The sequence below is a fragment of the Alternaria incomplexa genome (genome assembly GCF_024043165.1).
Source record: "Alternaria incomplexa strain BMP 0042 chromosome Unknown scaffold_2, whole genome shotgun sequence".
NCBI lineage: Eukaryota > Fungi > Ascomycota > Dothideomycetes > Pleosporales > Pleosporaceae > Alternaria > Alternaria incomplexa.
The window spans coordinates 1,214,731-1,237,525 of record NW_026249851.1 but is presented as its reverse complement, the minus strand read 5'-3'; the positions used below and the strand labels follow the sequence as shown (position 1 = coordinate 1,237,525).

Below are 22,795 nucleotides of genomic sequence, written 5' to 3'. Positions count from 1 at the left end.
AGTGTAGATCGAAGCTTCCAAGTCGGTCACCGGGATTGTGGAGATTGGTGGCGCCATTGCGCGGGGGAAGTGATATTAAAAGAGCAGGGTCGTGCTTAGAAAGGACTGGAAAGGGTCAAGGGTTGATCTGCATGGGAGATGGAAATGAATGGTGATGGGGCGAAGAGGTTGGGGGAGAAGTTGTTGATCGAAGTTGAGGTCGAGGACCTGAGCTCGGTATGTCATATCGACACACGCTCGATGCACGAGTTGAGTAATGTTAACGAAAATACAGCTGTTCAAGTCTCTACGTGATTTTATGTCGCAGGAACATGGAATGTACGTTTACTCCTCATAACTAACACATTCTTTTCTCTCAACTTTTACTTTCGTGCTACACAAACTGATACTGATTCCAACAGAGCCAACAACACAAACACGGCCCAACCCTCTCATTTCAACATACCAGAAATCGACCGCCTAATGCTAAACCCATCTTCACCAATCCTCGAAATCATCTCTCCACCGCCAACCCATCACGCCTCAGGAGCAGGGAAAACCTCACTCATCTACCTCATCATCGCCCACGCCATCCTCCCTCCCAGCTTCTCTTCCACCCCTCTCTATGGCCAAGAAGGCGCCGTCATACTCTTCGACCCACTGCACCACTTCAGCATCCCCCGACTAGTAGAAGTCATGTTCACCCTTCTCAAAACCAGCCTCGTCACCGCAGAAAAGGAAATCAACGACGTCCTCAAAGCCGACATGGGATCTACAATCAAAACAGCACTACCACACCTCCATATTTTCCGCCCACCGTCTTGGTCCTCTTTCCTAGCGACACTCGATTCGCTACCAGAATACCTTCTCAATGATAATCCCCAACACAAGAGTATGCACCGTCGTATCCACTCCATCATTCTCGAAGACATCGATGCGTTCGTCTGGTCGATACGGAATACCGGTACTGTCGTATCTAGCTCCTCGAATACACTTGGAACGGCATCCACACAGCTTACCACCCGCGTTGCGAAACTGGGCAAGCTACTCTCCTGCGCTACAATACTGACATCGCAGTCTACCACGCTGTCATCGTACCGGCCGTCGTTGCCTACATCGTGGCCACAGGGCTCCCCTGTTACAAGATTGGCAGTTCGGCGGGTGGATGTAGTTAAGTTTGCTCCGGGGATTAGCGTGGAAGATGCTGAGAAGGAGAGAGTGCAGCGATGGGAGGTGGTTAGTCGAGGCCGATTTGAGTGCTGGAGGGTTGGTGTGGGCGCGAGGGACGGCGAAGGATTTGCTTTCAGGGTAGGGAAGGGGATTGAGATGGAAAGGGATGGTGCAAGGTGATGCGTGGTATTTCATGAAGGAATCTGGCGTTTGCAACGGCTTGGGATGATACCCTTCAGAACACGGTTCAACGACGGGTTGGATCGGTATGTGTTTCAAATCGGTAGTATGATATACCAGACTACAAATATTCCTTTGCGCTTTACACATATCGTATACCATATCCACATTGTTTCCGTATCCCAAGCCACCCAGGCTCCGCGCCATCTAAGCCAAGATCATACAAGAGCCACCCAAATAGCCTCCAGAAACACCATCCATCTAAGCGTCCCTCCCCCAAAGCACCTTCCTCCTCCCCCGATCTTCCCTAGCCTCCCGTCTCCTTGTACCCCACTTCCTCCTCGCAGCCTCGTGTTCCTTCTCCACCCTCTCCGCCTTCGCCTCGTTCTTAGCCACCATGCCCACAAAGAATTGACTACAGCCAAACTTCTCCGCTAGCTTAACTCTAGTCCACGTATCCGGGTCCGCACTCCTCAGTCTCCTAATCTCGGCAATGTCCGCCTCGTTGAGATGATACGTCTTCTCGTACGGCTTCCGGAGCGGCGCAGGCAGGGATGCTGAAGGGCGCGGAGGCAAGAAACCTTCTGTGCTGAGCGGTGTTCCCGGTGCGGCAATGGGCGAGGATTGCCGCGTGTGCGCCAGTTTGGTTGCGTATTGTTGGGCGGCAGCGTATAACTGTCTCCGCTTATCTTCCTTGGGCAGGAACTTGAGCGGGGTGTGGTAGACGTTTGGCGCCGAGGACGGCGGATTGAAGACCAGTGTGGGCGCAGAGCGGTCGGGTGTGTAGGATGGGGCTTCGGGGAGTGCGAGCAGTTTTCTGTGTCGCCGGGTTGTGGATTCGAAGCGGCATTGGGTGAGGGGCAGGAGCGACGGCGCCGTCCGTTGCGAGGGACAGGCTCGGAGGAGGGATTTACATGTTGACATTGTGGAATTGGGTGTGTGGGTTGGCGTGCCTGCTGTGGTGCACGCGTTGGCACGGTGCTGGCCGTTCCTGGTGGAGCGATGCCGAACTTTTTTAGTTGTTCCGCGCCGGGGTGGTCAAAGCTGGGCGGGATCCCATCTTCCACCCCCAGACTACCGCCGGCACATAATCAGGGTACAGTGCGCAAGACTATATTTCAACGTTGTGCGAATTGTCATAATCCTAAGATATCGATGAAAATGCACGACATGAGCCCGTCACGTCATCGAGCTGGGGTCGACTGAGAAGCACACTGCTGAATGGGTATTTATTTCTTGTTGGTAGCAAACCACCTAAGTATTTACGGGAACCAGACCGACGATGTTACTCATAGTGCGGCATTCTACTCGCGCTTCATCTCTCCTGCGACGTAGTGCAAGTAGGCTCCTAGCAGCTTGGTGCCCTCAATGTAGTTCCTCTTGTCCAGCTTCTCGTTGATCGAGTGAGCAGCGTCAGTTGAGCTGCCCATTGGTAGCAACAGGACGTTCTTGCCAAGTTCTTCCTGGAAGGTCAATGTAACGGGAATGCTACCACCCTCCCGAGTCATGTCTGGCTTTACACCAAAGACACGCTCGACAGCCTTGGCAGCAGCAGTGTAGTTGGGGTGGTTGGGGTCCTCGACCCACCACTTTCCGCAGTGTACCACGCTGAACTTCATCGTGTTCTTCGACTTCAGCTTAGCGAACTCGTCGTTGACGTGCTTCTCAACCAGCTTGGTGACTGGGTCAATCTCCATGTTGGGTACTGTGCGGATGGAGAACTTTCCAATAACCTTTGCTGGGATAACGGTCTTTGCTCCCTCAGAGTAGAAAGCACCCTCAATACCGTGGAGGGACAATGAAGGGTATCGCATCTTGTGCTTCAGCGCTTCCTCCTTGCTGTCGTGGATCGTTACTGCACCACCTAGTGATTCCCTCAGACCGTCCATGGTGAAGGCGATGGGTGGGTAAAGCGCGGCTTCCTCGTCAGTAAGAGGAGCGACGAGATCGTCGACACCCTTGATGAGGATCTTGCCGTCGGGGTCGACGAATGAGTTCATGATGCGAACCAAATCGGTCATGGGCTCGTGTGTCATTCCACCGTAGACACCGGAGTGTAGATCTTGACCAGGGCCAGAAACCTCAACTTGGTAGTAGTTGCATCCGCGGACACCGTATGTCAAGCATGGCTTCTCAGTTCCTAGCCAGTAGTTGTCCGAGATACAGACAACGTCGACGTCCTTGAAGAACTTCTTGGCCTCGGCACGGATAGTGTCGTCCAGACCTTCTGATCCGTTCTCTTCCATGCCCTCGAAGCACATGACCAGGTTCACTGGTAGCTCTACGCCGGCCTTCTGGTGGGCCTCGATGGCGTTTAACCAGCCAAGAACCGGACCCTTGTCATCTGTGCTACCGCGTCCGTACATACGGTCCTTGTCATCGATGCTCAGGGTGAAGGGGTCGGTCGCCCAGCCGTCGGACTTGTTCGCGGGCTGCACATCGTAGTGACCGTAAACGAGGACGTTGAGCTTCTTTGGGTCGTTTCCGTAGCGTCCGAGAAGGCACGGTGGGAGATCAAGGTGCTCGCGACCAGGCTGCTTTCCGAGCTCGCGGAGCTCAACATCACCACCGAGTGCCTTGATCTGGTCGGCCAACCAGTGGCCCATCTGCATTTGAAGTCAGTCATACATTCAGACATGCATCTAATATCTTAACCCAAAACAAAGACTTGACTGCATATCTCTTGGGGTTTCATGTCGTACCTTGACTACATCGGGTCTCCTCTGGTCTTCTGAGCTGATACTGGGAATAGCGACCGCCTCCCTCAGTCTCTCGATAAAGTTGCCCTGCAAGGCATCTACCTGCTTGAAGTACGGGTCGAGGTGTGCCATCTTGTTGAACGGGTGGTACAGATATGGCCAGGCGGCGTTGGGTATTCTTTCGGGCGTGTATTGGTCGCAGCGGATAGGCGTAGCGACGAGTCTCAGTGAGGGCGAGAAGTGGAAGCTTCGTGGATGACAGAAGAGGCTTCTATGAGTGGCTGTGGCGCTTATTCGCGGTCTACAGGCTGAGATGGATCGGGCAGGTGCTCGTCCAAGGGCAAATTGGGTGGGGAGGGGCAAGCGGGGCATGATTGAGAGGGCACAGGGCAAACGCGCGAACGCCAACCACACCGTCGGTCAAGTCAAGCCTGTCAAGCTTCCGACGAGTGGATCAGCGGGCCCGAGCTTGCCTAGGGAAGCATGCACGAAATGTTCCCTGCATATTCTCGCGCATGCCTCGGTCTTCAGTCATCGTTGGCATTCCAACTCGTTCAAGGAAGAGTCTCAACGGGCCTGCAGCCTACATGAAGACGAAAACAAGCAAACTAGAAGACCTAGCGTCAATATAGGATCCAAGGTGGTCAGATTTCCATTGAGTGAAGCGAGTCCATCACCCTGTACATCTTACAATTTGAAGCAAACCCTGCAAGCAAGTATGGATAATGAGCTACAACAGATCGCTATGCAGTGACGATGCAAATGCTAGAAGGCTCGCGAACGAAAGACACGAAACATACAGGTATCAAGACGAAAGGGTAAAACTGAGATCGCAACATGTATCCTCCATCGTTAGCAGCAAGAGATCGTCCATGGTCAATAACCGACAAATTGGTACCGCAAACATTGATATCCATCATTCGTTCATCATCTTGTTCTAGGTCCGACTCTGTGTCGGACTGAGATCATCCCCAGCGGCTTGGGCGTCAGCTGAAGTACCCTCCTCGAAGACGGGGACAGTGAAAGTCATGCCTCCAGCCTGGACTGATTGCGAAGACTGACTGGTAGTCTGTTCCGTGGATGTTACCTGCGATGTCGAGCTTGAGAAGTTCTGCCCAAAGGTGCTGGAAGATCCAGAGGAAAAGTCCTGCTGGGAGTAGTGCTGGGGCGCAGAGCTCTCGTCCCCATGTGCGAAGGAACGATCACTGGAACTCGGTCGCACGTCTGGTGCAGGGTCGCTGCTAGCAAAGTCTTTCTCGACAACGCTTGGGAAAGATCCGGGAATGCCCTGATCGTTCGCTCCATCAAGTCCAAACGAAGTGCCAGTCTTCTCCTCCCCGGCAATTGAGTGCTCGGGAAGTGCACGCATTGGTGGGTTTGGGTGCTCGTCTTTCTTCAGGTGCTCGAATTCGATCAGGGATGACCGCCGTAACTGGTCAAGCTTCTCCTCAGGATTCTTAAAAGTTCAAAGTCAGCTCAGGATTGAAAGAGGAAAAGGTGTATCGTAAACATACCCATTCGGTCTGATCCGGCACTCCTGTAGCAGAAGGTAGCTCGCCTGTCTGGTTCCTCTCTTCGCCCCAGAACATTGGACGACGAACCGGCGCAGGTGTTACAGGAAGACTCGGTCGCTCCACTGCGGACGGGAAGTCGGTGAGGACTAAGCTCTCACGGCGTTGCTTGCGATCCAATATAGGCGAACTAATGTCGTCCGTGCCTGTGGTCTGTTGTAGCGACTGGTTCTTACCCCGTATTCCACTCAGATCCGATATGGCACGAACATAGCTGTCGATGCCTGGAACATTATCCCAGGCGTTGCCGCTATTGTTTTGATAAGACTGCCAGCCTTGGTCAGTAGAGCTCGAGGCTATAGTATTACCAATATTTCTAACCTTTTCGGCTGCGACTGGAGCGACCTTATCGCTCTCGTCGAAGTGTGTGGTTGAGAAAGCATGTGTTGGCGACATCACCTGAGGGGTTGGCTGTGGTGACAAGTCCTCGGCAAACACACGCGTCGGCTTAGGTCTATCCACCTCTTGCTCCCATGGGAAGATGGCCTTGGGCGCTTCCCTCGTTTCTGGAACCTGGTACCACATGTCTCGCGGCGCATCGGGATAGGCTCGTGGTGCCTTGAAGAGCGATCGGCTATCACTGAAGGCATACGTTTGCGTAGGGAAGTTGGCAGCTTCGGGTCTCGATGACGCTGGTGGCTCAAACCTGGACTTGTCAGCTGTTACCCAGTGATCTCGATGTGAAAAGAGCGTACTTGGTGGCGTCCCATTGCATCTCGGGCGCAGAGAACTTGCGTTGTTCGACCGTGGGGGTTGGTTCTATCACACCTTGGTCAATATTCTGAATCTCATCTTCAAATTCGGTCATGGGAGGCTCGGTCGTAACGGCGGAGGCTTCGAGAGGGGCAGGAGTAGAGGAAGAAAGCATGGAGTCACCAAGAGTGCTCTTTCCCTCACCAGCTCGTTGGCCCTTCGCCTTGTGCAGATGCCTTTGATGCACCGCCCACCATCGCGCTACCAGTTCTCCATAGACACCCTTCCCTCCCGCATGTTGGGCCATCCAGGGCTTGTTCTTGCCGATAAAGTGGACCGCGGCAATGTCGCGCTTGTAGTGGCGGTATGCGGGCTCCCATTGGTATTCGGCATTTGGCGTACAGTTGTAGGTAAACTTCAATCGCTGCCACGGACGGTGTTCGAAGTACTGGTTCAGTAAGCCTTGGTCTGCGCCATCGAAGCTGTCGCCAGTCGCTGCCATAGTCTGCAGTGCCCAGTACTCGCCCATGTCTGGCGTGATGACCATGACACCGCTGTTGAAAGCATCTGGCCAGCCAATATCTGGAGCAGCAGCAAACGACGCCTCGATGTCGAACAGCTCGTCCAACGCCCTCAGCGCTACCACGTCTGCGTCGAGGTACACGAGCTTGCGGAACTGAGTCTGTCTCCACAGGGCAATCTTCGTGAACGCAAAGGCCAGATCAGGTCGCCCCATGACATAGAGGTTCGCAGGATTGGCATTCCGTATGCGCTCGACGGGAATCAGGTAGTCGTAGAGCGTCTTGAGCTCCGAAATGGTATCAGCTGAAAGGGTCTCCATCGTGACGAGCACGGCAAGCTTCTTGGTGGTGCCGGCATCGCGCAGAGAGTTTGCAAGAACGACTGCGCCTGGTAGGTAGGAATCGCTCATAAGAAGCTGCACGATTGATTAGCTCGCGTGCGTGTTACTACCTGCATGTTGCTCACCGTGATGTACGCATCTTCCAGTGGTTGTGCCATCTTGTTCGACAGTGAAGAATAGAGAAAGGTGGAGGGCAAGTGGGCGGCGGGTGAGGCCTGGGGAGATGGGTCTAGAGTAGAGTAGAGCGCGGAGCTTCGATACGGGTTGTGGTAGTTTCCCCGCAGCCAGCGAATGTGTCGAGGCAGGCGCTGATCTGCAGTGCAAGTGGTACCGACGCGAGCAGCGGTAAACTGCAGCACGGCAATTCTAAGTACTTCACGCGGGAACAGCAAGCACGCGCTTTCACGCCAACTCGACCCTCTGCGCTGTCAGAGTCCCTTCTTTACTCATTCGGGCAAAGCGCTGCAGTATCTGTTGAGAGATTGTTTGCACACAACAAACCATGGGTCCACGAGCTTATGGGAGCTTGGGCCAAACCTCGAAGCTCCCCGAGGCCATGACGCATGAACCCGCCCGCTAGTGAGCCGTTCTTTCATCATCGCACGCGCACCCGCCGCCCTGCTTTCCCTCTGCTTGCTTTTGACTATAGCTGCTTTTATCTCTGCATGCAGTGTGCAGCTGCACCCTCTCAATCTCAACGACGTCTTTCGGTGCTACTTGCTACCCGACAATTGCTATTCGCCCATGTGCGCCACCAATTGTCCCCGCAGCCAGCGCACCTCATTTCGGCTAGCAAAGCCGTGATACTGCCCAACAAGACAACTCATGTGCCTTGAGAGGACCCTGGACGGTGTCTGGCCAGTGCCCTGTGTTTGGGTTTCTCGGAGCAACTTGGCTGATTTTAAGGCTTCACGCTGCGAAAGGCGCGTTTGAGGTTGGGCATGCGCAGAGGGATGGGCAAATTTCCTGACCGCCATCTTTACGCAGGAAAAAGCTACCCAATTGCCGTCCACCTTGGGCAGGCCTTGACAAAGATTAACATGAGATGAGACCGCAGGCGCATCCGCTGTGTGCTGTGTCAAGGGCAACAACCATCAGGGCTTCGAGTAGCTGTCAAACAACGTCGAACTTGCAGCTGCAAAACCCTCAGCATGTTCACATAAGCTCAGGGTTCAATCGTCGTCCCAGGTCCCACCGTCGGAGAGAGCAGTGAGACCGATTGGTGTCTGGGATCTGGGATGGACTAAGGAAGATTAGCGAGTGCCCTAGCTCCGATCGATGACAGCATTCATACCAGCCATGCGGTTTTCCCCCAGTAGTTGCAGAGTACCTAGGTATTATCTTTGCTGTAGTTCGGTGGGTCCATCACATGGAATCGACTGAGCAGATCCCCGTTTTCTCATCTCGAAGCTTCACCCTACCAACTTCAACTACCACACGTGCGTGAGAGATGTCGAAACCACGAGTGATCTACTGGTTCCGGACCGATTTAAGACTCCACGATTCTCCAGCTCTCAAAGCCGCATTGGATCTCAAGCCAGAATGTCTCTACCCTATATGGACTTGGGATCCGCATTACGTTTACCGCGCTCGAGTAGGCCCCAATCGCTGGCAGTATCTCCTGGATTGTCAAAACGACCTCTCCAAGTCGATTACCAAGCTCAACCCAAAGTCAAAACTCTTCCTCATTCGTGAAGCACCGCAAACATTGTTACCCAAGCTATTCAAGGCATGGAAGATCACACATCTAGTGTTCGAGAAAGATACCGATGCATATGCAAGAGAACGGGATGAGAAGGTGACGGAACTTGCAAAGAAAGCCGGGGTCGAAGTCATCATGAAGACCGGAAGAACCTTGTACGATCCTGATGAGCTGGTCAAACATAACCATGGAAAACCCACCATGACCATCAACCAGGTGCAGGCCGCAGGAAAGAAGATCGGATCGATTCCAAGACCTATCCCCGCTCCCAACTCCCTGCCTGACCCAGGGGAAACGGATCTGAAGTTTGATCAAGAGAAGCCAGAAAACGCACCGGACATCAATGCGATTCAAAGAGACGGCGACGAAGCTTCGTACTCTGCTCTCGCAGGACCAAAAGGCGATTTCGCAGTACCAACAATGGAAGAGCTAGGCCTGAAGCCAGCAACAACCTCGCACCGGGGCGGCGAAACGGTAGCATTGCAAGCCCTCGACAAAATCATAGCAGACACAGACTACACAGCAACATTCGAGAAGCCAAAAACCGCCCCGACCGATTTCGAGCCCCAGTCCACAACACTCCTCTCCCCACACATGCACTTCGGCTCCTTGAGCTGCCGCCTCTTCTACTGGCGCGCCCAAGACGTTGTCGACAAGTACAAAGGAAAAGCCTCGCAACCACCCACCAGTCTAACAGGCCAACTCCTCTTCCGCGACATGTACTTTGGCGCACAGGCAGGGCTGGGCTACTCCTTCGGCCAAACATACAACAACCCACACTGTCGCTTCATACCCTGGCACCTACCCTCCAAGATCGACACCAAGACCAATCTCATCACCGGCGAGTATCTAGTTGACAACGCAGAAGCGGAAGTGCATTTCCAGCGCTGGAAACACGGTCGAACGGGATTCCCCTGGATCGACGCGCTCATGCGTCAACTTGCCCAGGAAGGCTGGATCCACCACCTCGGTCGCCACGCCGTCGCCTGCTTCCTTACGAGGGGTGGTTGTTACATAGACTGGGAGCGTGGCGCCGAGGTCTTTGAAGAATGGCTCATTGATCATGAAGCTGCGTGTAACATCGGGAACTGGCAGTGGTTGTCTTGCACAGCGTTCTTCGCGCAGTTCTACCGGTGCTACTCGCCCATTGCCTTTCCCCAGAAGTGGGATAAAGAGGGCGACTTCGTGCGAAAGTACGTGCCCGAACTAGCGCAGTTCGACAAGAAGTATATCTACGAACCGTGGAAAGCGCCGATTGCGGATCAGAAGAAGTGGGGGTGTTTGGTCAAGGGGGATGGGTCGGAGGAGGTGGGCGAAGGTAAGATGAAAGTCTATCCGAAGCCGATGTTTGATTTTGCGAAGAGGAGGGAGATTTGTATTCAAGGTATGAAGAACGCATATCATGTTAACTTGTATGGAAACTCGCCAAAGGTGCTTGATGGTACGTGGCGGAAGCTCTTCGAGGATAACGCAGAGGGACCGACGGAAGGTAGTAAAGGGCCGCCAGGCGCGATGGTCAAAGAAGAGCATCATGAAGACGCTGATGGGCATGAAGAGGATACGTATGTAGACGAGCCGCCGAGCCCAAAGCAGGCGAAGAAGATGGCAGTGCGGAGTGAGAAGAAAGTAGGACATAAGAGAGAAGCGAGTCAGGGCACGCTGGACGGCATGGTGACGAGGAAGAAGAAGAAGGATGGGGAAGTCTTCCCTAATGAGACGCACTTTGGGTAGTCTGTTGAGGAATGAATCCATTCGTCGCGGCTAGCGCGATGGGATTAGCAAGTAGCAATGTGTCTAATCTCCTGTCCTCAAATAAACAAATGGGTATCACAAACGCGCATCATCACCGTAATAACCTACGCACTCGCTATGCGACCCGCACCAACAACCGTCCAGAACGCCTCCTCCCGTTTCTCTCTCTCCCCTTTGCTTCCCCTAGAATCGCCCAACCCCCTCTCTTCTGCGTTGACATCTGCCTCGAACTCGATACGCACGAATATTGGTATCTCAAGCAGATCTTCATCTTCGTCCAGCTCATCCTCGCCCCCAAGCTCGCTAAGGAAGCCTGGTATGACTTCGATAGCTACACTAGTCCAATTCCGTCCTTTATCCCAAATCTTTCCCGCTTCAATCTGTCCTGTCTCGGCGTTGATGGTCGAGCGGCGAGGCATAGGCGCCGGACCCGAAGCGAGCGCGTCGTCCCAGACATCGGTATTAGCTCCAACTTCGAATTGTGGGCATAGTATCGTTACGCGAGACTGTACTTTGCCAGGTGTGGTGCTTGACGTGGCGAGCGTGACTTGAATCGGATCGAAGAGCGGGTTGCTGACGTGGAGGAGGAAGTGCGTTGCGATGCCCGGACGGAGGGTATTGTAGTTGAAAGGAGGCTGTGGGGCGGGCATGGAGCCTGGGACTGGTGGCACAGCTGGGTTGGGGGGTAGTGCGCGAATGCTGAGCCTAGGGATGTGATTCAGTGCCAACAGCTTGATCTTGTATCGTGTTGATGTGATCTTGGACTCTGGCTTGGACAGGATGTGTCGACAGGACCGGCATCTTTTTGATCGCTTTGTGCAGAGGAGAGTTGGTATCGGCCGGAGCTCGTTATCGAACTGCATATGAGGATCCAGCTGTGCGAGCTTCTGGGCAGGCGACAAGGTACTGCCCCAACCGTCTCGTTTGATGCGCTCGATCGCTGCGTTGTCTGCGGCGGGGTCGTGAATGACCAGGCCTTCTAACTCCGACGCAGCCTCTCGCATCGGCGTCGGCTTGTTGCGCTTCTGCTTCTTCGCTGTATTCGTTGAATAGAGATTCATGATGCGGGAATAGGCCGAGGGCGAGGAGAAGTTCATCTCGAGAGGATTCGCTGGTGTCTGTGAGTCGAGCTGCGCCTTGTAAAAAGCACCCAGGTTCGAGAATAGATCGTCGCGTGTCGGTGGCTCATACTGCTCGACATCCATAGCTGTAGAGTCGCTGGAAGGAGATAATGGGTTCCTTGAGTCTCTCTGCCGAGCCTCGAGTTCCTTGCGCCTCTCGCGCTCCTTGTCGCGCTCTTTCGCGGTCGGTATCGGCTTGCCTCCATTCGCTATCCGTGCAATCTGCGAATACACGCCTGTATGCTTCTCGAACTCTATGCCCGTCTCGATCGTACTCCAATGACAGTACGGACACGCGAGTATGTGTCGGTCTGGCACTCCTTGATCCGCGTCAGGGTTGTCGAGAAGGTTGACTATGAGCGGCGAGATGCACACGGGGCAATTGAAGCAATTGCGCGTGCACCGATTCCCATCGCTCTTAACCACGGAGCTCGGTACTTCGAACAAGCAGTTCGGGCAGTACCAATTCAGCGTCTCCTCTATCACGCATCGTGGACACCGTATTTGCAGGCAGTCTTCGCAGTAGAGGAGATGTTCGAGCGGGTAAAGCGCGTAGTTGGAGCGTGGGTTCCTCGGATCCAAGGTCTCTTCTTCGTCGTCAAAGGCAGCGAGGACGTGCGTCGTGCGTTTCGTAGAGGTCGTGGTGTTGTTGTCGAAGCAGTCGCAGGCGTAGTACGTGTACGGAAAAGCTTGCGCCATGGCGAAGTCGTGGGTTCAAGAATAACGTTCGAAGCTGAGTGGGTGCTTCTTCCCCAGCCAGTGGTCCGGGTTGGCAAAGAAGTGGTGCTGGTGATGGACTTCTGGAGGGCGCAGGTAGATCTCGGTGGAGCCAAACGCCGATTGGCGCAGGAGCTCCAGGGTCTTGACGTATTGCTTTCTCATCCTCTCTCGCGCGCGCCTTCCGTTTTCACGTCGTTCATATCGCCCTTGTAGAGCCAATTCGTCTTCTACTGGCACTATGGCATCCTTTTCGATCCGCGCTTTCATCCCACCACTGAAACGACGATGTTTGCCCCTCCAAACCACCCGGCGGTATGCGGTACAAGCGCCGGGCGCTCCAATGATGGAGATATTCAGTGGCCAACAGAAGTGGTTACAGAAGGAAAGAGCCGCAGCAGACAAAGAGAACAGCAGAGGTGTAGACTACCTCAGAGATGAGGTGGCATCCAGGCTGTGTGAGCGAGTATTAGTATGATTGATGCTCCCCACTCTAGACATGGACTGCGGCTAACGACCACAGGATATAAATCGGCATTTTCCCAAAGTCCTCGATCTCGGTGCAAACGCATGCAATTTATCCCGCGCACTTACTCTACCCTCCGAAGACGCCCCAGACAAAGGCCCTCGATCCAAGCGAATCGGCACCATCACAGCCGCAGACTCGTCGGAAGCGCTCTTATACCGCGACGCCGATCTGCCCTTTAACAAGGAGATCGATATCGTACGCGAGGTCCTGTCGACATCGGAGCTATTACCATACGAAGCGAACTCTTTCGACGCCGTCTTGAGCAGCCTGAGCCTACATTGGATCAATGACTTGCCCTCGGTGTTGGCGCAAGTGAACAACATCCTAAAGCCAGATGCTCCTTTCATAGGCGTCATGATGGGAGGAGACAGCCTCTACGAGCTTCGTACGTCTCTGCAACTAGCAGAGTTGGACCGAAGAGGTGGTGTCTCAACACATACCTCGCCACTAGCGGACGTGAAGGATGTGGGTGGACTGCTACAAAAAGCCGGCTTCAATCTCCTCACCGTGGACGTGGATGATATCGTAGTCGACTATCCCGATACCTTCTCGTTGATGAAGGACCTGCAGGCTATGGGCGAGTCCAACGCTGTGCTTGCACGAGAGAAGGGGCCAATCCAGAGGGACGTACTACTGGCCGCTGAAGCTATATACAAGGAACTTCATGGCAACGAAGATGGCACGCTTCCTGCGACTTTCAGGTTGATTTACATGATTGGTTGGAAACCTAGTCCCACTCAAGCTAAACCGCTTGAGCGGGGGACGGGTATGTTCAGCATCAAGGACCATCTAGAGAAGAATGGTAAGCCTGGTGGGGACAAGGAATAGAAATCAAACAACAATCAGCTTTAACAAAACTCGTCGCCTCAGATAAGTAGTCGAATGTATGTCCGGCGCCATCGATTCGTCAGAAACTGAGCATCTTCACGAGAAATGAGCAATCTCAATTCGGACACCACGTCCTGTAGTTCTGCTACAAAGCTTTGTATATATCTAATAATCTATAGATAGCTCGGTCTTCAAAGGACCTCATTGACCTCCATCAAAGGATGATATGTTGCATGACTATGTCGCTCCGGCTATTCAGCTTGTGATCAGACTTCCTGAACGCATCCTCTCAAGTCTGCTTCTCCTTACGTTCAGCTATCTAGATGATGAGAAAAGTCCGCGCCTTCCCGCCCTAACGAACCTCGTGATCAGGTGTCTTTGAGCCCTCTCCTTCTTCCGACGAGTCGATAGCGTTTGCCTGGTTGACGCCAAGGTTATCGACGGCAGCTGCGCGAGCGGGACCGAGAGCAGGACGCAATCCATTGACCAGCTTTCCACCGCTTGTGGGAGCTTTGGTGGGAGGCAAGGCTGGGAAAGAGGAGAGGCTAGCGTGTTCCTCGCCTGATACGTCCTCCGTGCACTCGCGCGCCATATGGCCTTCCTCGCCGCACTTGTAGCAAATGAATGGCTGCTGAGACTTTGCCTTGCTCCGCTCAGATTGCGGCTTCTCCTCCGGGCAGTTGCGCGCGATATGACCGTTCTCGCCACATTCGAAGCAGACTGGAAGTGGACGCTTGTCTGTTGCCTTGTTGAGAAGACCGGTGATGACCGCGGGTTTGGCGGCGGACTGCTCTGCTGGGCAGTTGCGGGAAAGGTGGCCGGTTCCTTTGCAAGTGTAGCAGACTGGACCTAGACGCTGCTCTGGCTTCTTGTATGTGACTCCGTTTGTGGTGGCAGACTTAGCAGCAATCTCTGTTGTGCAGTTGCGTGCAATATGGCCTTCTCCACCGCACTTGTGGCAGGTGAACGGTGTGTAGGTTTTGCTGACATACTTCCTATCGTGCTTGGCTGCAAGAGCTGGAATGTTTCCTGCTACGCCGTTCGCATCAGCCTTGACGTTGTTGAACAGACCTGGGGCAGCCTTGCCCTTCTGCTGAGACTTCCAGGACAACATATTCGAAGACCTGTCGGCGAACTTGGTGTAGGGACGACGACCGGCGCGGATGTCCTCGATATAGTTCATGGCCCAGATCACACGCCGATCCTTCGTATTGCGATAGTACTCTTCGCTGACCTTGACACGTGAGGCAATGTATTTCTGCAAAGCATCGTCTAGCGTCTTACTGAAGGCCTCATTCGTGTTGGCAAGCTCTTGATACGGCTGGTAGTCGCAAGTCCACGGCCTCGCCATCTCATCGACAATGCAGCGAATCGCGCAGTCGTAGAGCGCTGGGATCGAATCCTGGTAGAGCTTAATCTCGTCTATAGTCGGAAGCGTATGGTAAAACTTGCTCTTCAGGCGATTGAAGATACGCTTCCTCAGCGAGTCGTACTTGAGAAGGTCGCAGTGTTTGTACACGTCGATCAAGGCATCCGAGTTCAGTGCCTCGAACGTAGGCATGTCCGAGGGATCACGCTCGCCAGCTTGCATATACTTGTAGATCCAACGGATGGCGTTCTTCGAGCCGTCAGGAATGGTTAAGACCGTGCCTCGTTCCTCGACCAGCTTCTTCCGAGCCACTGGAGAGAAGTGTGCTAGCAGGTTCACGGAAGCACTCTCAAGACCAATGTACCGGTCATTGTCGGGACCAATGACGACATTTGCCTTTGGGCCCTTCCTGAAGCTACAATAGTTAGCATACTTCGAACATGGAAACAGGGAGGTCTTCTGGATAAACTTACTCGGCGAGCTGCTTTGGCGTAAGCTGGTTCGTCTTAGGCGGAGGCATGCGCCCGGGATTGGTCATCGTTGTCATGTTGACAGATCCTTCTTAATCCAAGCTTGTCCTGACTGCTGTAAGTAAAAGGCTTAACAATTTGATAGCAGTGTGGTGGAGAGATAGGTCGACGGGCCAAGCCTGTGAAGCCCTTGCAGGATCATGTATGAGGAAATGAGGGGTTGACTTACTTCGAACGCGGTTGAGTTAGCGACAGATAGGCTAGGTGGGGGAGAAGAAAGTATAGGAGCATGGCTATGGCTTATATAGTGAGGAGTGTTTCTGTGGGCCTGTGCTGGGAGAACAGTGAACGAACCATCACGTGAGAACTAGTGAAGTTGCAACCACCTTTACTCCGGTGAAGGGACCACTCGTTCTTCCTGCATGGATATGACTCCTTAGGCCAACACAAGTTGCTTCGTAGCGGCGTCACTCTTAGAACGCACAGCTGACCAGAATACAGCATCGCTGACCGTGGAACTGTATTGTTGACTGGCATATTGTCAACTCGTAAGATCGCTGATGTCACAAACACCAAAGAGTGACACTGCTTCAATCCGAATAATGAAGAAACTTCACTTCTCAATACTGTACCTATCCGAACCCATATAAAATTGCGTATTCTTGGGATGTCGCGAAAAGAACACAATGAAGCAATCCATAGTATACGTGAATCCGACTTGATGAGTTGGGATGGAGCAGTCGCGCTAGTCGGCCAGTCGTGTACTTCACCACGGGAGGCAACCGCGCCTGCTTCCTGTACTGTTGGACTACCCACGCAAGCACCAAGACCGACCACGTCACCACCACCGCCATAATGCATTGTCGCAGTATCGACGTCGGACTGCATTCTCAATTCGATATCGAAAAACTGCCTGAGTATCGCCCAGATCCGCGTGGTAGCACCAGCTTCACGCCGCAATTGGATGAGAAGACGTCGACTTGCAGCGTCTACGTCCCAGCTTTACCAGGCAGCACCTTCTGGATCGAATATGCTGTGTCGCCGCCAGTCCCCGAAGGGCACTATTTCCTGTTCAAGCTGTACATCAACGGCGCGCACGTCGTGAGCTGGTCGACGGGCAAGGATGAGGAATGGCAGGGCAAGACTATGTTCGGTCTATTCGAGAGCCCCGGGGATGACAGCGATAAGAAAAAGTTCGAGAAGCGGGTGCTTTGCTTTACAACAAAAGACGACGTAGATGCATTCGACGAGACCGCGCGCGTCGAGATAAGAGTACATCGTGCACATGGACGGAAACGAGTCGAACGACAGGCAGAAGAGTACAAGGAAACGGAGCACGCAAAGACTGAGACTGGGATAGGGTAGGTGCCCGACAGGACACGCACGTACTATGCTAATCTCAATAGCCTTGTAAACGCTGGGCCTGCGGGACCACAGCATCCGAAGCGCTTTTACAAATTCGCCCTCATCGACCCTATCGATCAGCCTTTTGCGACATTCCGATATTACTGCCGCAGCTGGGATCAACTGCGCGATTTGGGGCTGCTTGATCACAATCGTGGTGTTGCTGGCGAAGAGAACGACCTCCCTGTGATAGAGCCGAACGAAGGCGGTGGTACCGATGAAACCATCGAGGGCATAAGGGCCTGTAGCGCCATGAGCAGGGATTCGGAAGATGTCTTTCAGGACTGCAAAGACAACTTTGATGGACGAGCCGCGAGTGCTACAGGCATACGAGGACAGACTAGGAGTTCGTCAAGCCCTACTCGATCCACATCAGCGGGGAGGCGGAACCCCTTTACCCACAGAGCGTCACTACGTCTGGTGAGCGATACAGAGCAGCCACGCGCCTACATCCCACGCGGTGCACCAGGCCCGAAGGCAGATCTGGCAGTTGATCATGTAGGGGAGAATGCACAACAGCGCCATGGCATTGTCCGCACACCGACCCCGTTCTACCGGCTCTCCATACCACCGTCTATCAGACTTGGGCCGCCAGAACCAGCTTCACGGCCTCTTACTACGCTTCCCATCAAGAACGACTTCGAGACATCCACGTCATACCACCCGCATCCTGCGTATCCACTCGACGACTGGACTGTGCGCACTCCCAGCCCCGTCAAATCGGTTCGGGACGGCATATCCACTCCGCCGCCGTTCAAGCGCAGAGAGCAAGGTCGGTCGGCTTCTGCATTGATGAGCGTGATTGCATCTGCTTGGAAACGTCGAGGATCACAGACGCCAGATGAATCGCTGCGAACAGTCGCCACGGAAGATGCGCAGAGGTTGCTGTGATGTTTGGCGCGTGACAGAGCCGCGGTTGGCAGTGTGGTTGCAAGTGCTCTGAAGCGAGCACGTTGACATTGCGAGATTGGAGCATAGGATGAGGCTGAGAGGTCGATGGCTTGTCCCTGAGAGCTTCTGATGCTGCTGTACGCTACTCAATCAACATTTGAGATGTCATGAGGTCAGGACGCGTAAGATGAAACGTGGGACGATTGCCGATCGGCACGATGATGCAAGGCACCACGCCGTGATTCGCTCCTCCACAACCCCGCAAACTGCAGCTGCCTCGAGCTTCCATCCCAGCTGACAGCTCCAACACTGTTGCGTGCTTCATGCTTCTTTGCGTATACAATAGCCCATAACTCATGATTTCGTCATTATAGCGTCGAGCATATTCTTTTGGTATCGACCTTGCGACGATAGTCCTTCAACTCCACCATGCGTCCCTTTACTGTCGCAGCTGCGGCGCTCCTAGCAAGCGTGGTAGATGCGTCGACTCTCCAACCACCCGTCCTTCCGTTGATCGTGCGGAACCCATATCTGAGCACATGGCTGCAAAACGCAAGGGAAGAGCCATGGAGCAAATGGCCCATGTTCTGGACTGGATCTGAGGTTGGCTTCAGTGTCATGGCGTCTGTCCCTGACACGAACGAAGTCTACCCTTTACTCGGCCGACCTCATGATTCTCTGGAGCAAAAGGACAAGGAGTATGTTTACTCTGACCTCTCGCAGCGCAATCATTGCTAATTCCTGCCTGTACTAGTTACGCGATAGCATACCCTATATACCGGGGTGCTAAATACGACGCGTCGACCACCAACCTTACGTACTCGATACCAGCCCCCGATGCACTCCGCTCAGCGAAAGACGTAGAGATCACCTTGTCCTTCCTCTCACCCATCACACCGACCTCGACTTTGCGCCAGACCATACCGGCAGCATACCTGTCTATACACGTGGAAGGGACGTTCGATGTCAACATATACGTGGACGTGAACGGACAGTGGGTCAGCGGCAAGAGGGAGAGCCTGATAGAATGGGGCTTGTTCCAGCATGTCGCGCCGGGTCTGAACGATAAGCTGAAGACGTGGCAAGTCAAGCGACAGGTTGAGCAGCTCTTCACCGAGACGAACGATCAGCCCGAGTGGGGTCAGCTGCACTTTACTGGGCCAGTCGATGCGCGCCATGAATCGGGCACATCCGCGCTCTTGCGCCAGCGGTTTGCTCGAACCGGAACGTTGCAGAACGAGGTCGATGGGAACTTCCGCGCCGTCATGGATGAAGAGCCCGTGTTTGCATTTTCGAAAGCCTTCAAGTTGGCAAACTCTTCCACTACCGGCTCCAAATCCAGCAGCAACAGTGAGAGCGTGCTGTTCACGATAACCCACATCCAAGATCCGGTCACACAATATGCATCTGCTCGCGGTCTTACGTTCATGCGGCCGTTGTGGAAGTCCTGGTTCCCTCAAGACGACAAGCTCATTCAATTCCATTACGGCGATTTCGCAATGGCCAAAAGCCTCGCTGGCAACTACTCGGAGCAGCTGCGCATCGATGCCTATCAATCTGGCTCGACGAACTACGTGGATATCGTTGCCTTGTCTGCACGACAAGTCATGGGTGCCACGAGCTTCTCCGGAACCAAAGACAACCCGTTGCTCTTCCTAAAAGAGATCTCCTCCAACGGCAACAGTCAAACAGTCGATGTCATCTTCCCGGCTTTCCCGTTCTTCCTGTACACGCAACCTAGGTGGTTGGCATATCTGTTGGAGCCACTTCTGGAACACCAGCTATCCGGCCAGTATCCCAACAAGTACTCGATGCATGATCTTGGCGCACACTTCCCTAATTTGACGGGACATGCCGATGGACGAGACGAGTACATGCCTGTTGAGGAGTGTGGCGATATGCTGATCATGGGTCTGGCACTGGTCAACTCGTTAAGCTACAACTCCGACGCACAAGCTCAGTCCATCTGGTCAGCTATCGGCAACGACGCAGACCGTAGTACTGATGCAACCAACGCATTTTCTCTGAACGGCGTCGGACTGCACGACGGAGTTGACTACATCGATGAGACTTGGGGCGGAAGCACCAAAGGCATTGACCAAGCGAAGAAGTGGCTGGAGGGCAGCTATGACCTGTGGAAGCAATGGACGGGCTATCTTGTCGAAGACGCTCTTGAGCCTCACAACCAGCGTAAGTATCGACCCGCTATATTTCGAAATACAAGCTAACGCGTATCATAGTCTGCACTGATGACTTCGCTGGCTGGCTGCCACTTCAAACGAATCTTGCCTTGAAGGGCATTGTCGGCATCAAAGCCTTCAGTGAGATTGCTGACCTCATGGATCGTCCTGGAGATGCAGAGCACTACCGCAACATTTCAGAGACGTACATCAAGAAGTGGCAAGAATACGGCATGTCGCGCGATGGTACACATGCCAAACTCGCCTACGACTGGTACGGCAGTTGGACCACTCTATACTCGCTTTACGCCGATGCCGTACTCTGCTTCCACCCCACCATCACAAACTCGTCTTCTATCTCAGAACAGCCAGATTACGCATCTGGAAACGATGAAGCGCAGAGGCCTTTGTCGCCTTCTAAGCACTCCTCCGGCCGCGAACCCATCACCGAGGATTTTATCCCAGACAAAATCTACAACCTCCAGAGTGACTGGTACTCCACGGTAATGCAGAAATACGGTCTTCCCCTCGACTCTCGTCACTTGTACACCAAGTCCGATTGGGAGTTCGAAGCCGCTGCAGTTGCAAACAAGAAAGTGCGCTCGGAGATTCTTGATCGCGTGGCTCTTTGGTTGAATGAGACCGTCACGGACCGCCCTTTCACGGATCTTTATGTCACTGAAGGTGATGGTGGGTTTCCTGGGCCTTGGTTCTTTGCGAGACCGGTTGTTGGTGGGCACTTTGCGTTTTTGACGTTGGAGAGGGCTTGTGGTGGTGGTGGGAAGTGAGGTGAAGAACGTTGATGAGTCGACGTTACTGCATGTAGACGGCAATCGGCGGTGAGGAGATTGGATACTAGATGGATGCGACTATTTCCTAAAGTATCACTCAAAGTCATTGCAATCAGAGCATCATGAGACGAATGCGAACATAAGAAGATGCGAATTTTCACCACCGTTTGTATAATTCGAACTCGCAGCGCTTCGCGTCATGCTCTCATTGATCGAGCGTCTACTTCCAGGGTATGTGAGCGCTGATCCAGCCGTATCCGTCGTAACCGAGGTACAGCTCTTAGCGGTTCAATGTACCTCTCCTGAACAACAATCCTCACACCCACGCGCATTTGCATCAACATTTCCAACGAACCAACACGCGTCTGAAGTTACATGATGCCGTATCCGGTACCCTATGGCGGCCGATTGGCGTGCTGTACTCCGTATGGCTGAGTTGATAAACGCGCTTTGTGCCGAATACGGCGCGCTCAAAGAAAGTGATGCCTCGCGACGATGGCTTCGGATGTTTTCGCCTTTGTCAGAGAGTTCCAGATCAACAAAGGGTCCGCGACATCGAAGTGGTGTCTTTTGGCAGCGAACCTTGGAGTTCTCGAGTCCTACTGAACACCACCACCACACCCTTTGAGCCACCAATTCGAGCATCGACATCTCCGACGAATATCTGGACGACACCATGGTGCTTTATCATGCGAATGGAAGAGTTGTTGATCAACACGATCAATACTTAGACGATGAAGCACGGAGTCTGGCGGATCATTATCGATACATCGAGCAGATTGATATTTGCAACCAAAAGACTGCGGACGCTTCCACTGATAAAGTTGAAATCATTATCGATGAGCAAGAGTATAGAACACTCTATTGTGAGAGGGAGGGACATTGGGAAACCATCAAAAAGTTCAGGCGGAAAACCGCATACCATATTCCAACGACGGTTGATCGCGCTACTTTGAGGAAGTGTTCGACCTTCGCCGATGATCACTTCACATACAATCCGGGGGCTAAGACGCTTCATCTGCCAGTGCGTTATCCGAGACAACATCATGCTGCTCTGGGCGAGTTATCGACTCAGGATTTCAACATCAACTATCATGTTTGCGTTGATGGAAAAAGACTCGCCGAACAACCCGATGATCAAATGGCGTTCATACGACCGGAGGAAATCAACGAATACGTCATTCCATGGCTGCAAAAAGTGCAAAAACAGATCAATCGCAAAGGAGATGAATTAGACAAAGAGGACGATGCAGGACCACCCAAGGAGACGTGGCGCGCACGCCAGCCAACAGGGCCTGACGGTGCTGTCGCCATGGGAATTCCAGTTGCACTTGACGACAAAATCCATCTCTACAACGCTATGCTGCAGCTAGGCCTGCCCAAATTCGTGCAACTGGTAAGAAAGAACTCCTCCGATGCATGCCTGTTTGTAAGACATAGACTGACCATACACCCAACGTTTTAGCCACTCATTGACGAAATCGTCATGCAGATGTACAAAACCAAGATCAATGCGTGTCATCTCGCCACCCTGGAGCATACTGTCGGGCGCTTTTACTCCAGGGGTGTTGCTGTCCTTGACCCAGTTCTTTGTCATTTCATCGGAACGTATCCTCGCAGGACCTTGCAAGATCGCAGAAATGTCAGACCTCCACCTGAAAGCGATACCGAATCATCAGATGATACGAACAAGACTAGCGAACAAGCGCCAGAAGAAGCGCAGGGTACTGATACTCAATCGGGAGAAGAACTATCAGCATCAGCACCAGCACCAGAACCATTTGACTTCAAGAACTCAGAGAGAAAATATTTCGGTTACCATCCTCAACCTGCGGGCCGTGAAAAATTCCCTAAAGATACGTATCTTCTTCCCCCTGAGCTGCCAGT

At 53.3% G+C, this 22,795-nt stretch overlaps 9 protein-coding genes across 9 annotated transcripts; 4 read left to right on the top strand and 5 right to left on the bottom strand.

Moving 5' to 3' along the window:
• Nucleotides 1-1,590: 1,590 nt before the first annotated feature.
• On the bottom strand, nucleotides 1,591-2,253 carry J4E90_001915 (uncharacterized protein; the record flags this gene model as incomplete). The annotated part of the gene is made up of 1 exon (XM_051431499.1): nucleotides 1,591-2,253. The coding sequence occupies one exon, from the start codon at nucleotides 2,251-2,253 to the stop codon at nucleotides 1,591-1,593; it is 663 nt and encodes a 220-aa protein (XP_051294633.1).
• A 380-nt stretch (nucleotides 2,254-2,633) lies between these two features.
• On the bottom strand, nucleotides 2,634-4,160 carry DUG1 (Cys-Gly metallodipeptidase; the record flags this gene model as incomplete). Its single annotated transcript, XM_051431498.1, has 2 exons — nucleotides 2,634-3,935; nucleotides 4,032-4,160. The coding sequence occupies 2 exons, from the start codon at nucleotides 4,158-4,160 to the stop codon at nucleotides 2,634-2,636; spliced, it is 1,431 nt and encodes a 476-aa protein (XP_051294632.1).
• An 805-nt stretch (nucleotides 4,161-4,965) lies between these two features.
• On the bottom strand, nucleotides 4,966-7,312 carry J4E90_001913 (uncharacterized protein; the record flags this gene model as incomplete). The annotated part of the gene is made up of 4 exons (XM_051431497.1): nucleotides 4,966-5,484; nucleotides 5,543-6,245; nucleotides 6,295-7,229; nucleotides 7,280-7,312. The coding sequence occupies 4 exons, from the start codon at nucleotides 7,310-7,312 to the stop codon at nucleotides 4,966-4,968; spliced, it is 2,190 nt and encodes a 729-aa protein (XP_051294631.1).
• Nucleotides 7,313-8,604: 1,292 nt separating this feature from the next.
• On the top strand, nucleotides 8,605-10,587 carry J4E90_001912 (uncharacterized protein; the record flags this gene model as incomplete). The annotated part of the gene is made up of 1 exon (XM_051431496.1): nucleotides 8,605-10,587. One exon carries the CDS (start codon nucleotides 8,605-8,607, stop codon nucleotides 10,585-10,587), a length of 1,983 nt encoding a protein of 660 aa, XP_051294630.1.
• A 125-nt stretch (nucleotides 10,588-10,712) lies between these two features.
• Nucleotides 10,713-12,428, bottom strand: J4E90_001911 (uncharacterized protein; the record flags this gene model as incomplete). The annotated part of the gene is made up of 1 exon (XM_051431495.1): nucleotides 10,713-12,428. One exon carries the CDS (start codon nucleotides 12,426-12,428, stop codon nucleotides 10,713-10,715), a length of 1,716 nt encoding a protein of 571 aa, XP_051294629.1.
• A 259-nt stretch (nucleotides 12,429-12,687) lies between these two features.
• J4E90_001910 (uncharacterized protein) lies at nucleotides 12,688-13,803 on the top strand (the record flags this gene model as incomplete). Its single annotated transcript, XM_051431494.1, has 2 exons — nucleotides 12,688-12,918; nucleotides 12,970-13,803. The coding sequence occupies 2 exons, from the start codon at nucleotides 12,688-12,690 to the stop codon at nucleotides 13,801-13,803; spliced, it is 1,065 nt and encodes a 354-aa protein (XP_051294628.1).
• Nucleotides 13,804-14,155: 352 nt separating this feature from the next.
• Nucleotides 14,156-15,692, bottom strand: J4E90_001909 (uncharacterized protein; the record flags this gene model as incomplete). Its single annotated transcript, XM_051431493.1, has 2 exons — nucleotides 14,156-15,587; nucleotides 15,646-15,692. 2 exons carry the CDS (start codon nucleotides 15,690-15,692, stop codon nucleotides 14,156-14,158), a joined length of 1,479 nt encoding a protein of 492 aa, XP_051294627.1.
• An 805-nt stretch (nucleotides 15,693-16,497) lies between these two features.
• On the top strand, nucleotides 16,498-17,937 carry J4E90_001908 (uncharacterized protein; the record flags this gene model as incomplete). The annotated part of the gene is made up of 2 exons (XM_051431492.1): nucleotides 16,498-17,003; nucleotides 17,049-17,937. 2 exons carry the CDS (start codon nucleotides 16,498-16,500, stop codon nucleotides 17,935-17,937), a joined length of 1,395 nt encoding a protein of 464 aa, XP_051294626.1.
• A 429-nt stretch (nucleotides 17,938-18,366) lies between these two features.
• On the top strand, nucleotides 18,367-20,905 carry J4E90_001907 (uncharacterized protein; the record flags this gene model as incomplete). Its single annotated transcript, XM_051431491.1, has 3 exons — nucleotides 18,367-18,635; nucleotides 18,692-20,127; nucleotides 20,178-20,905. 3 exons carry the CDS (start codon nucleotides 18,367-18,369, stop codon nucleotides 20,903-20,905), a joined length of 2,433 nt encoding a protein of 810 aa, XP_051294625.1.
• Nucleotides 20,906-22,795: the final 1,890 nt, after the last annotated feature.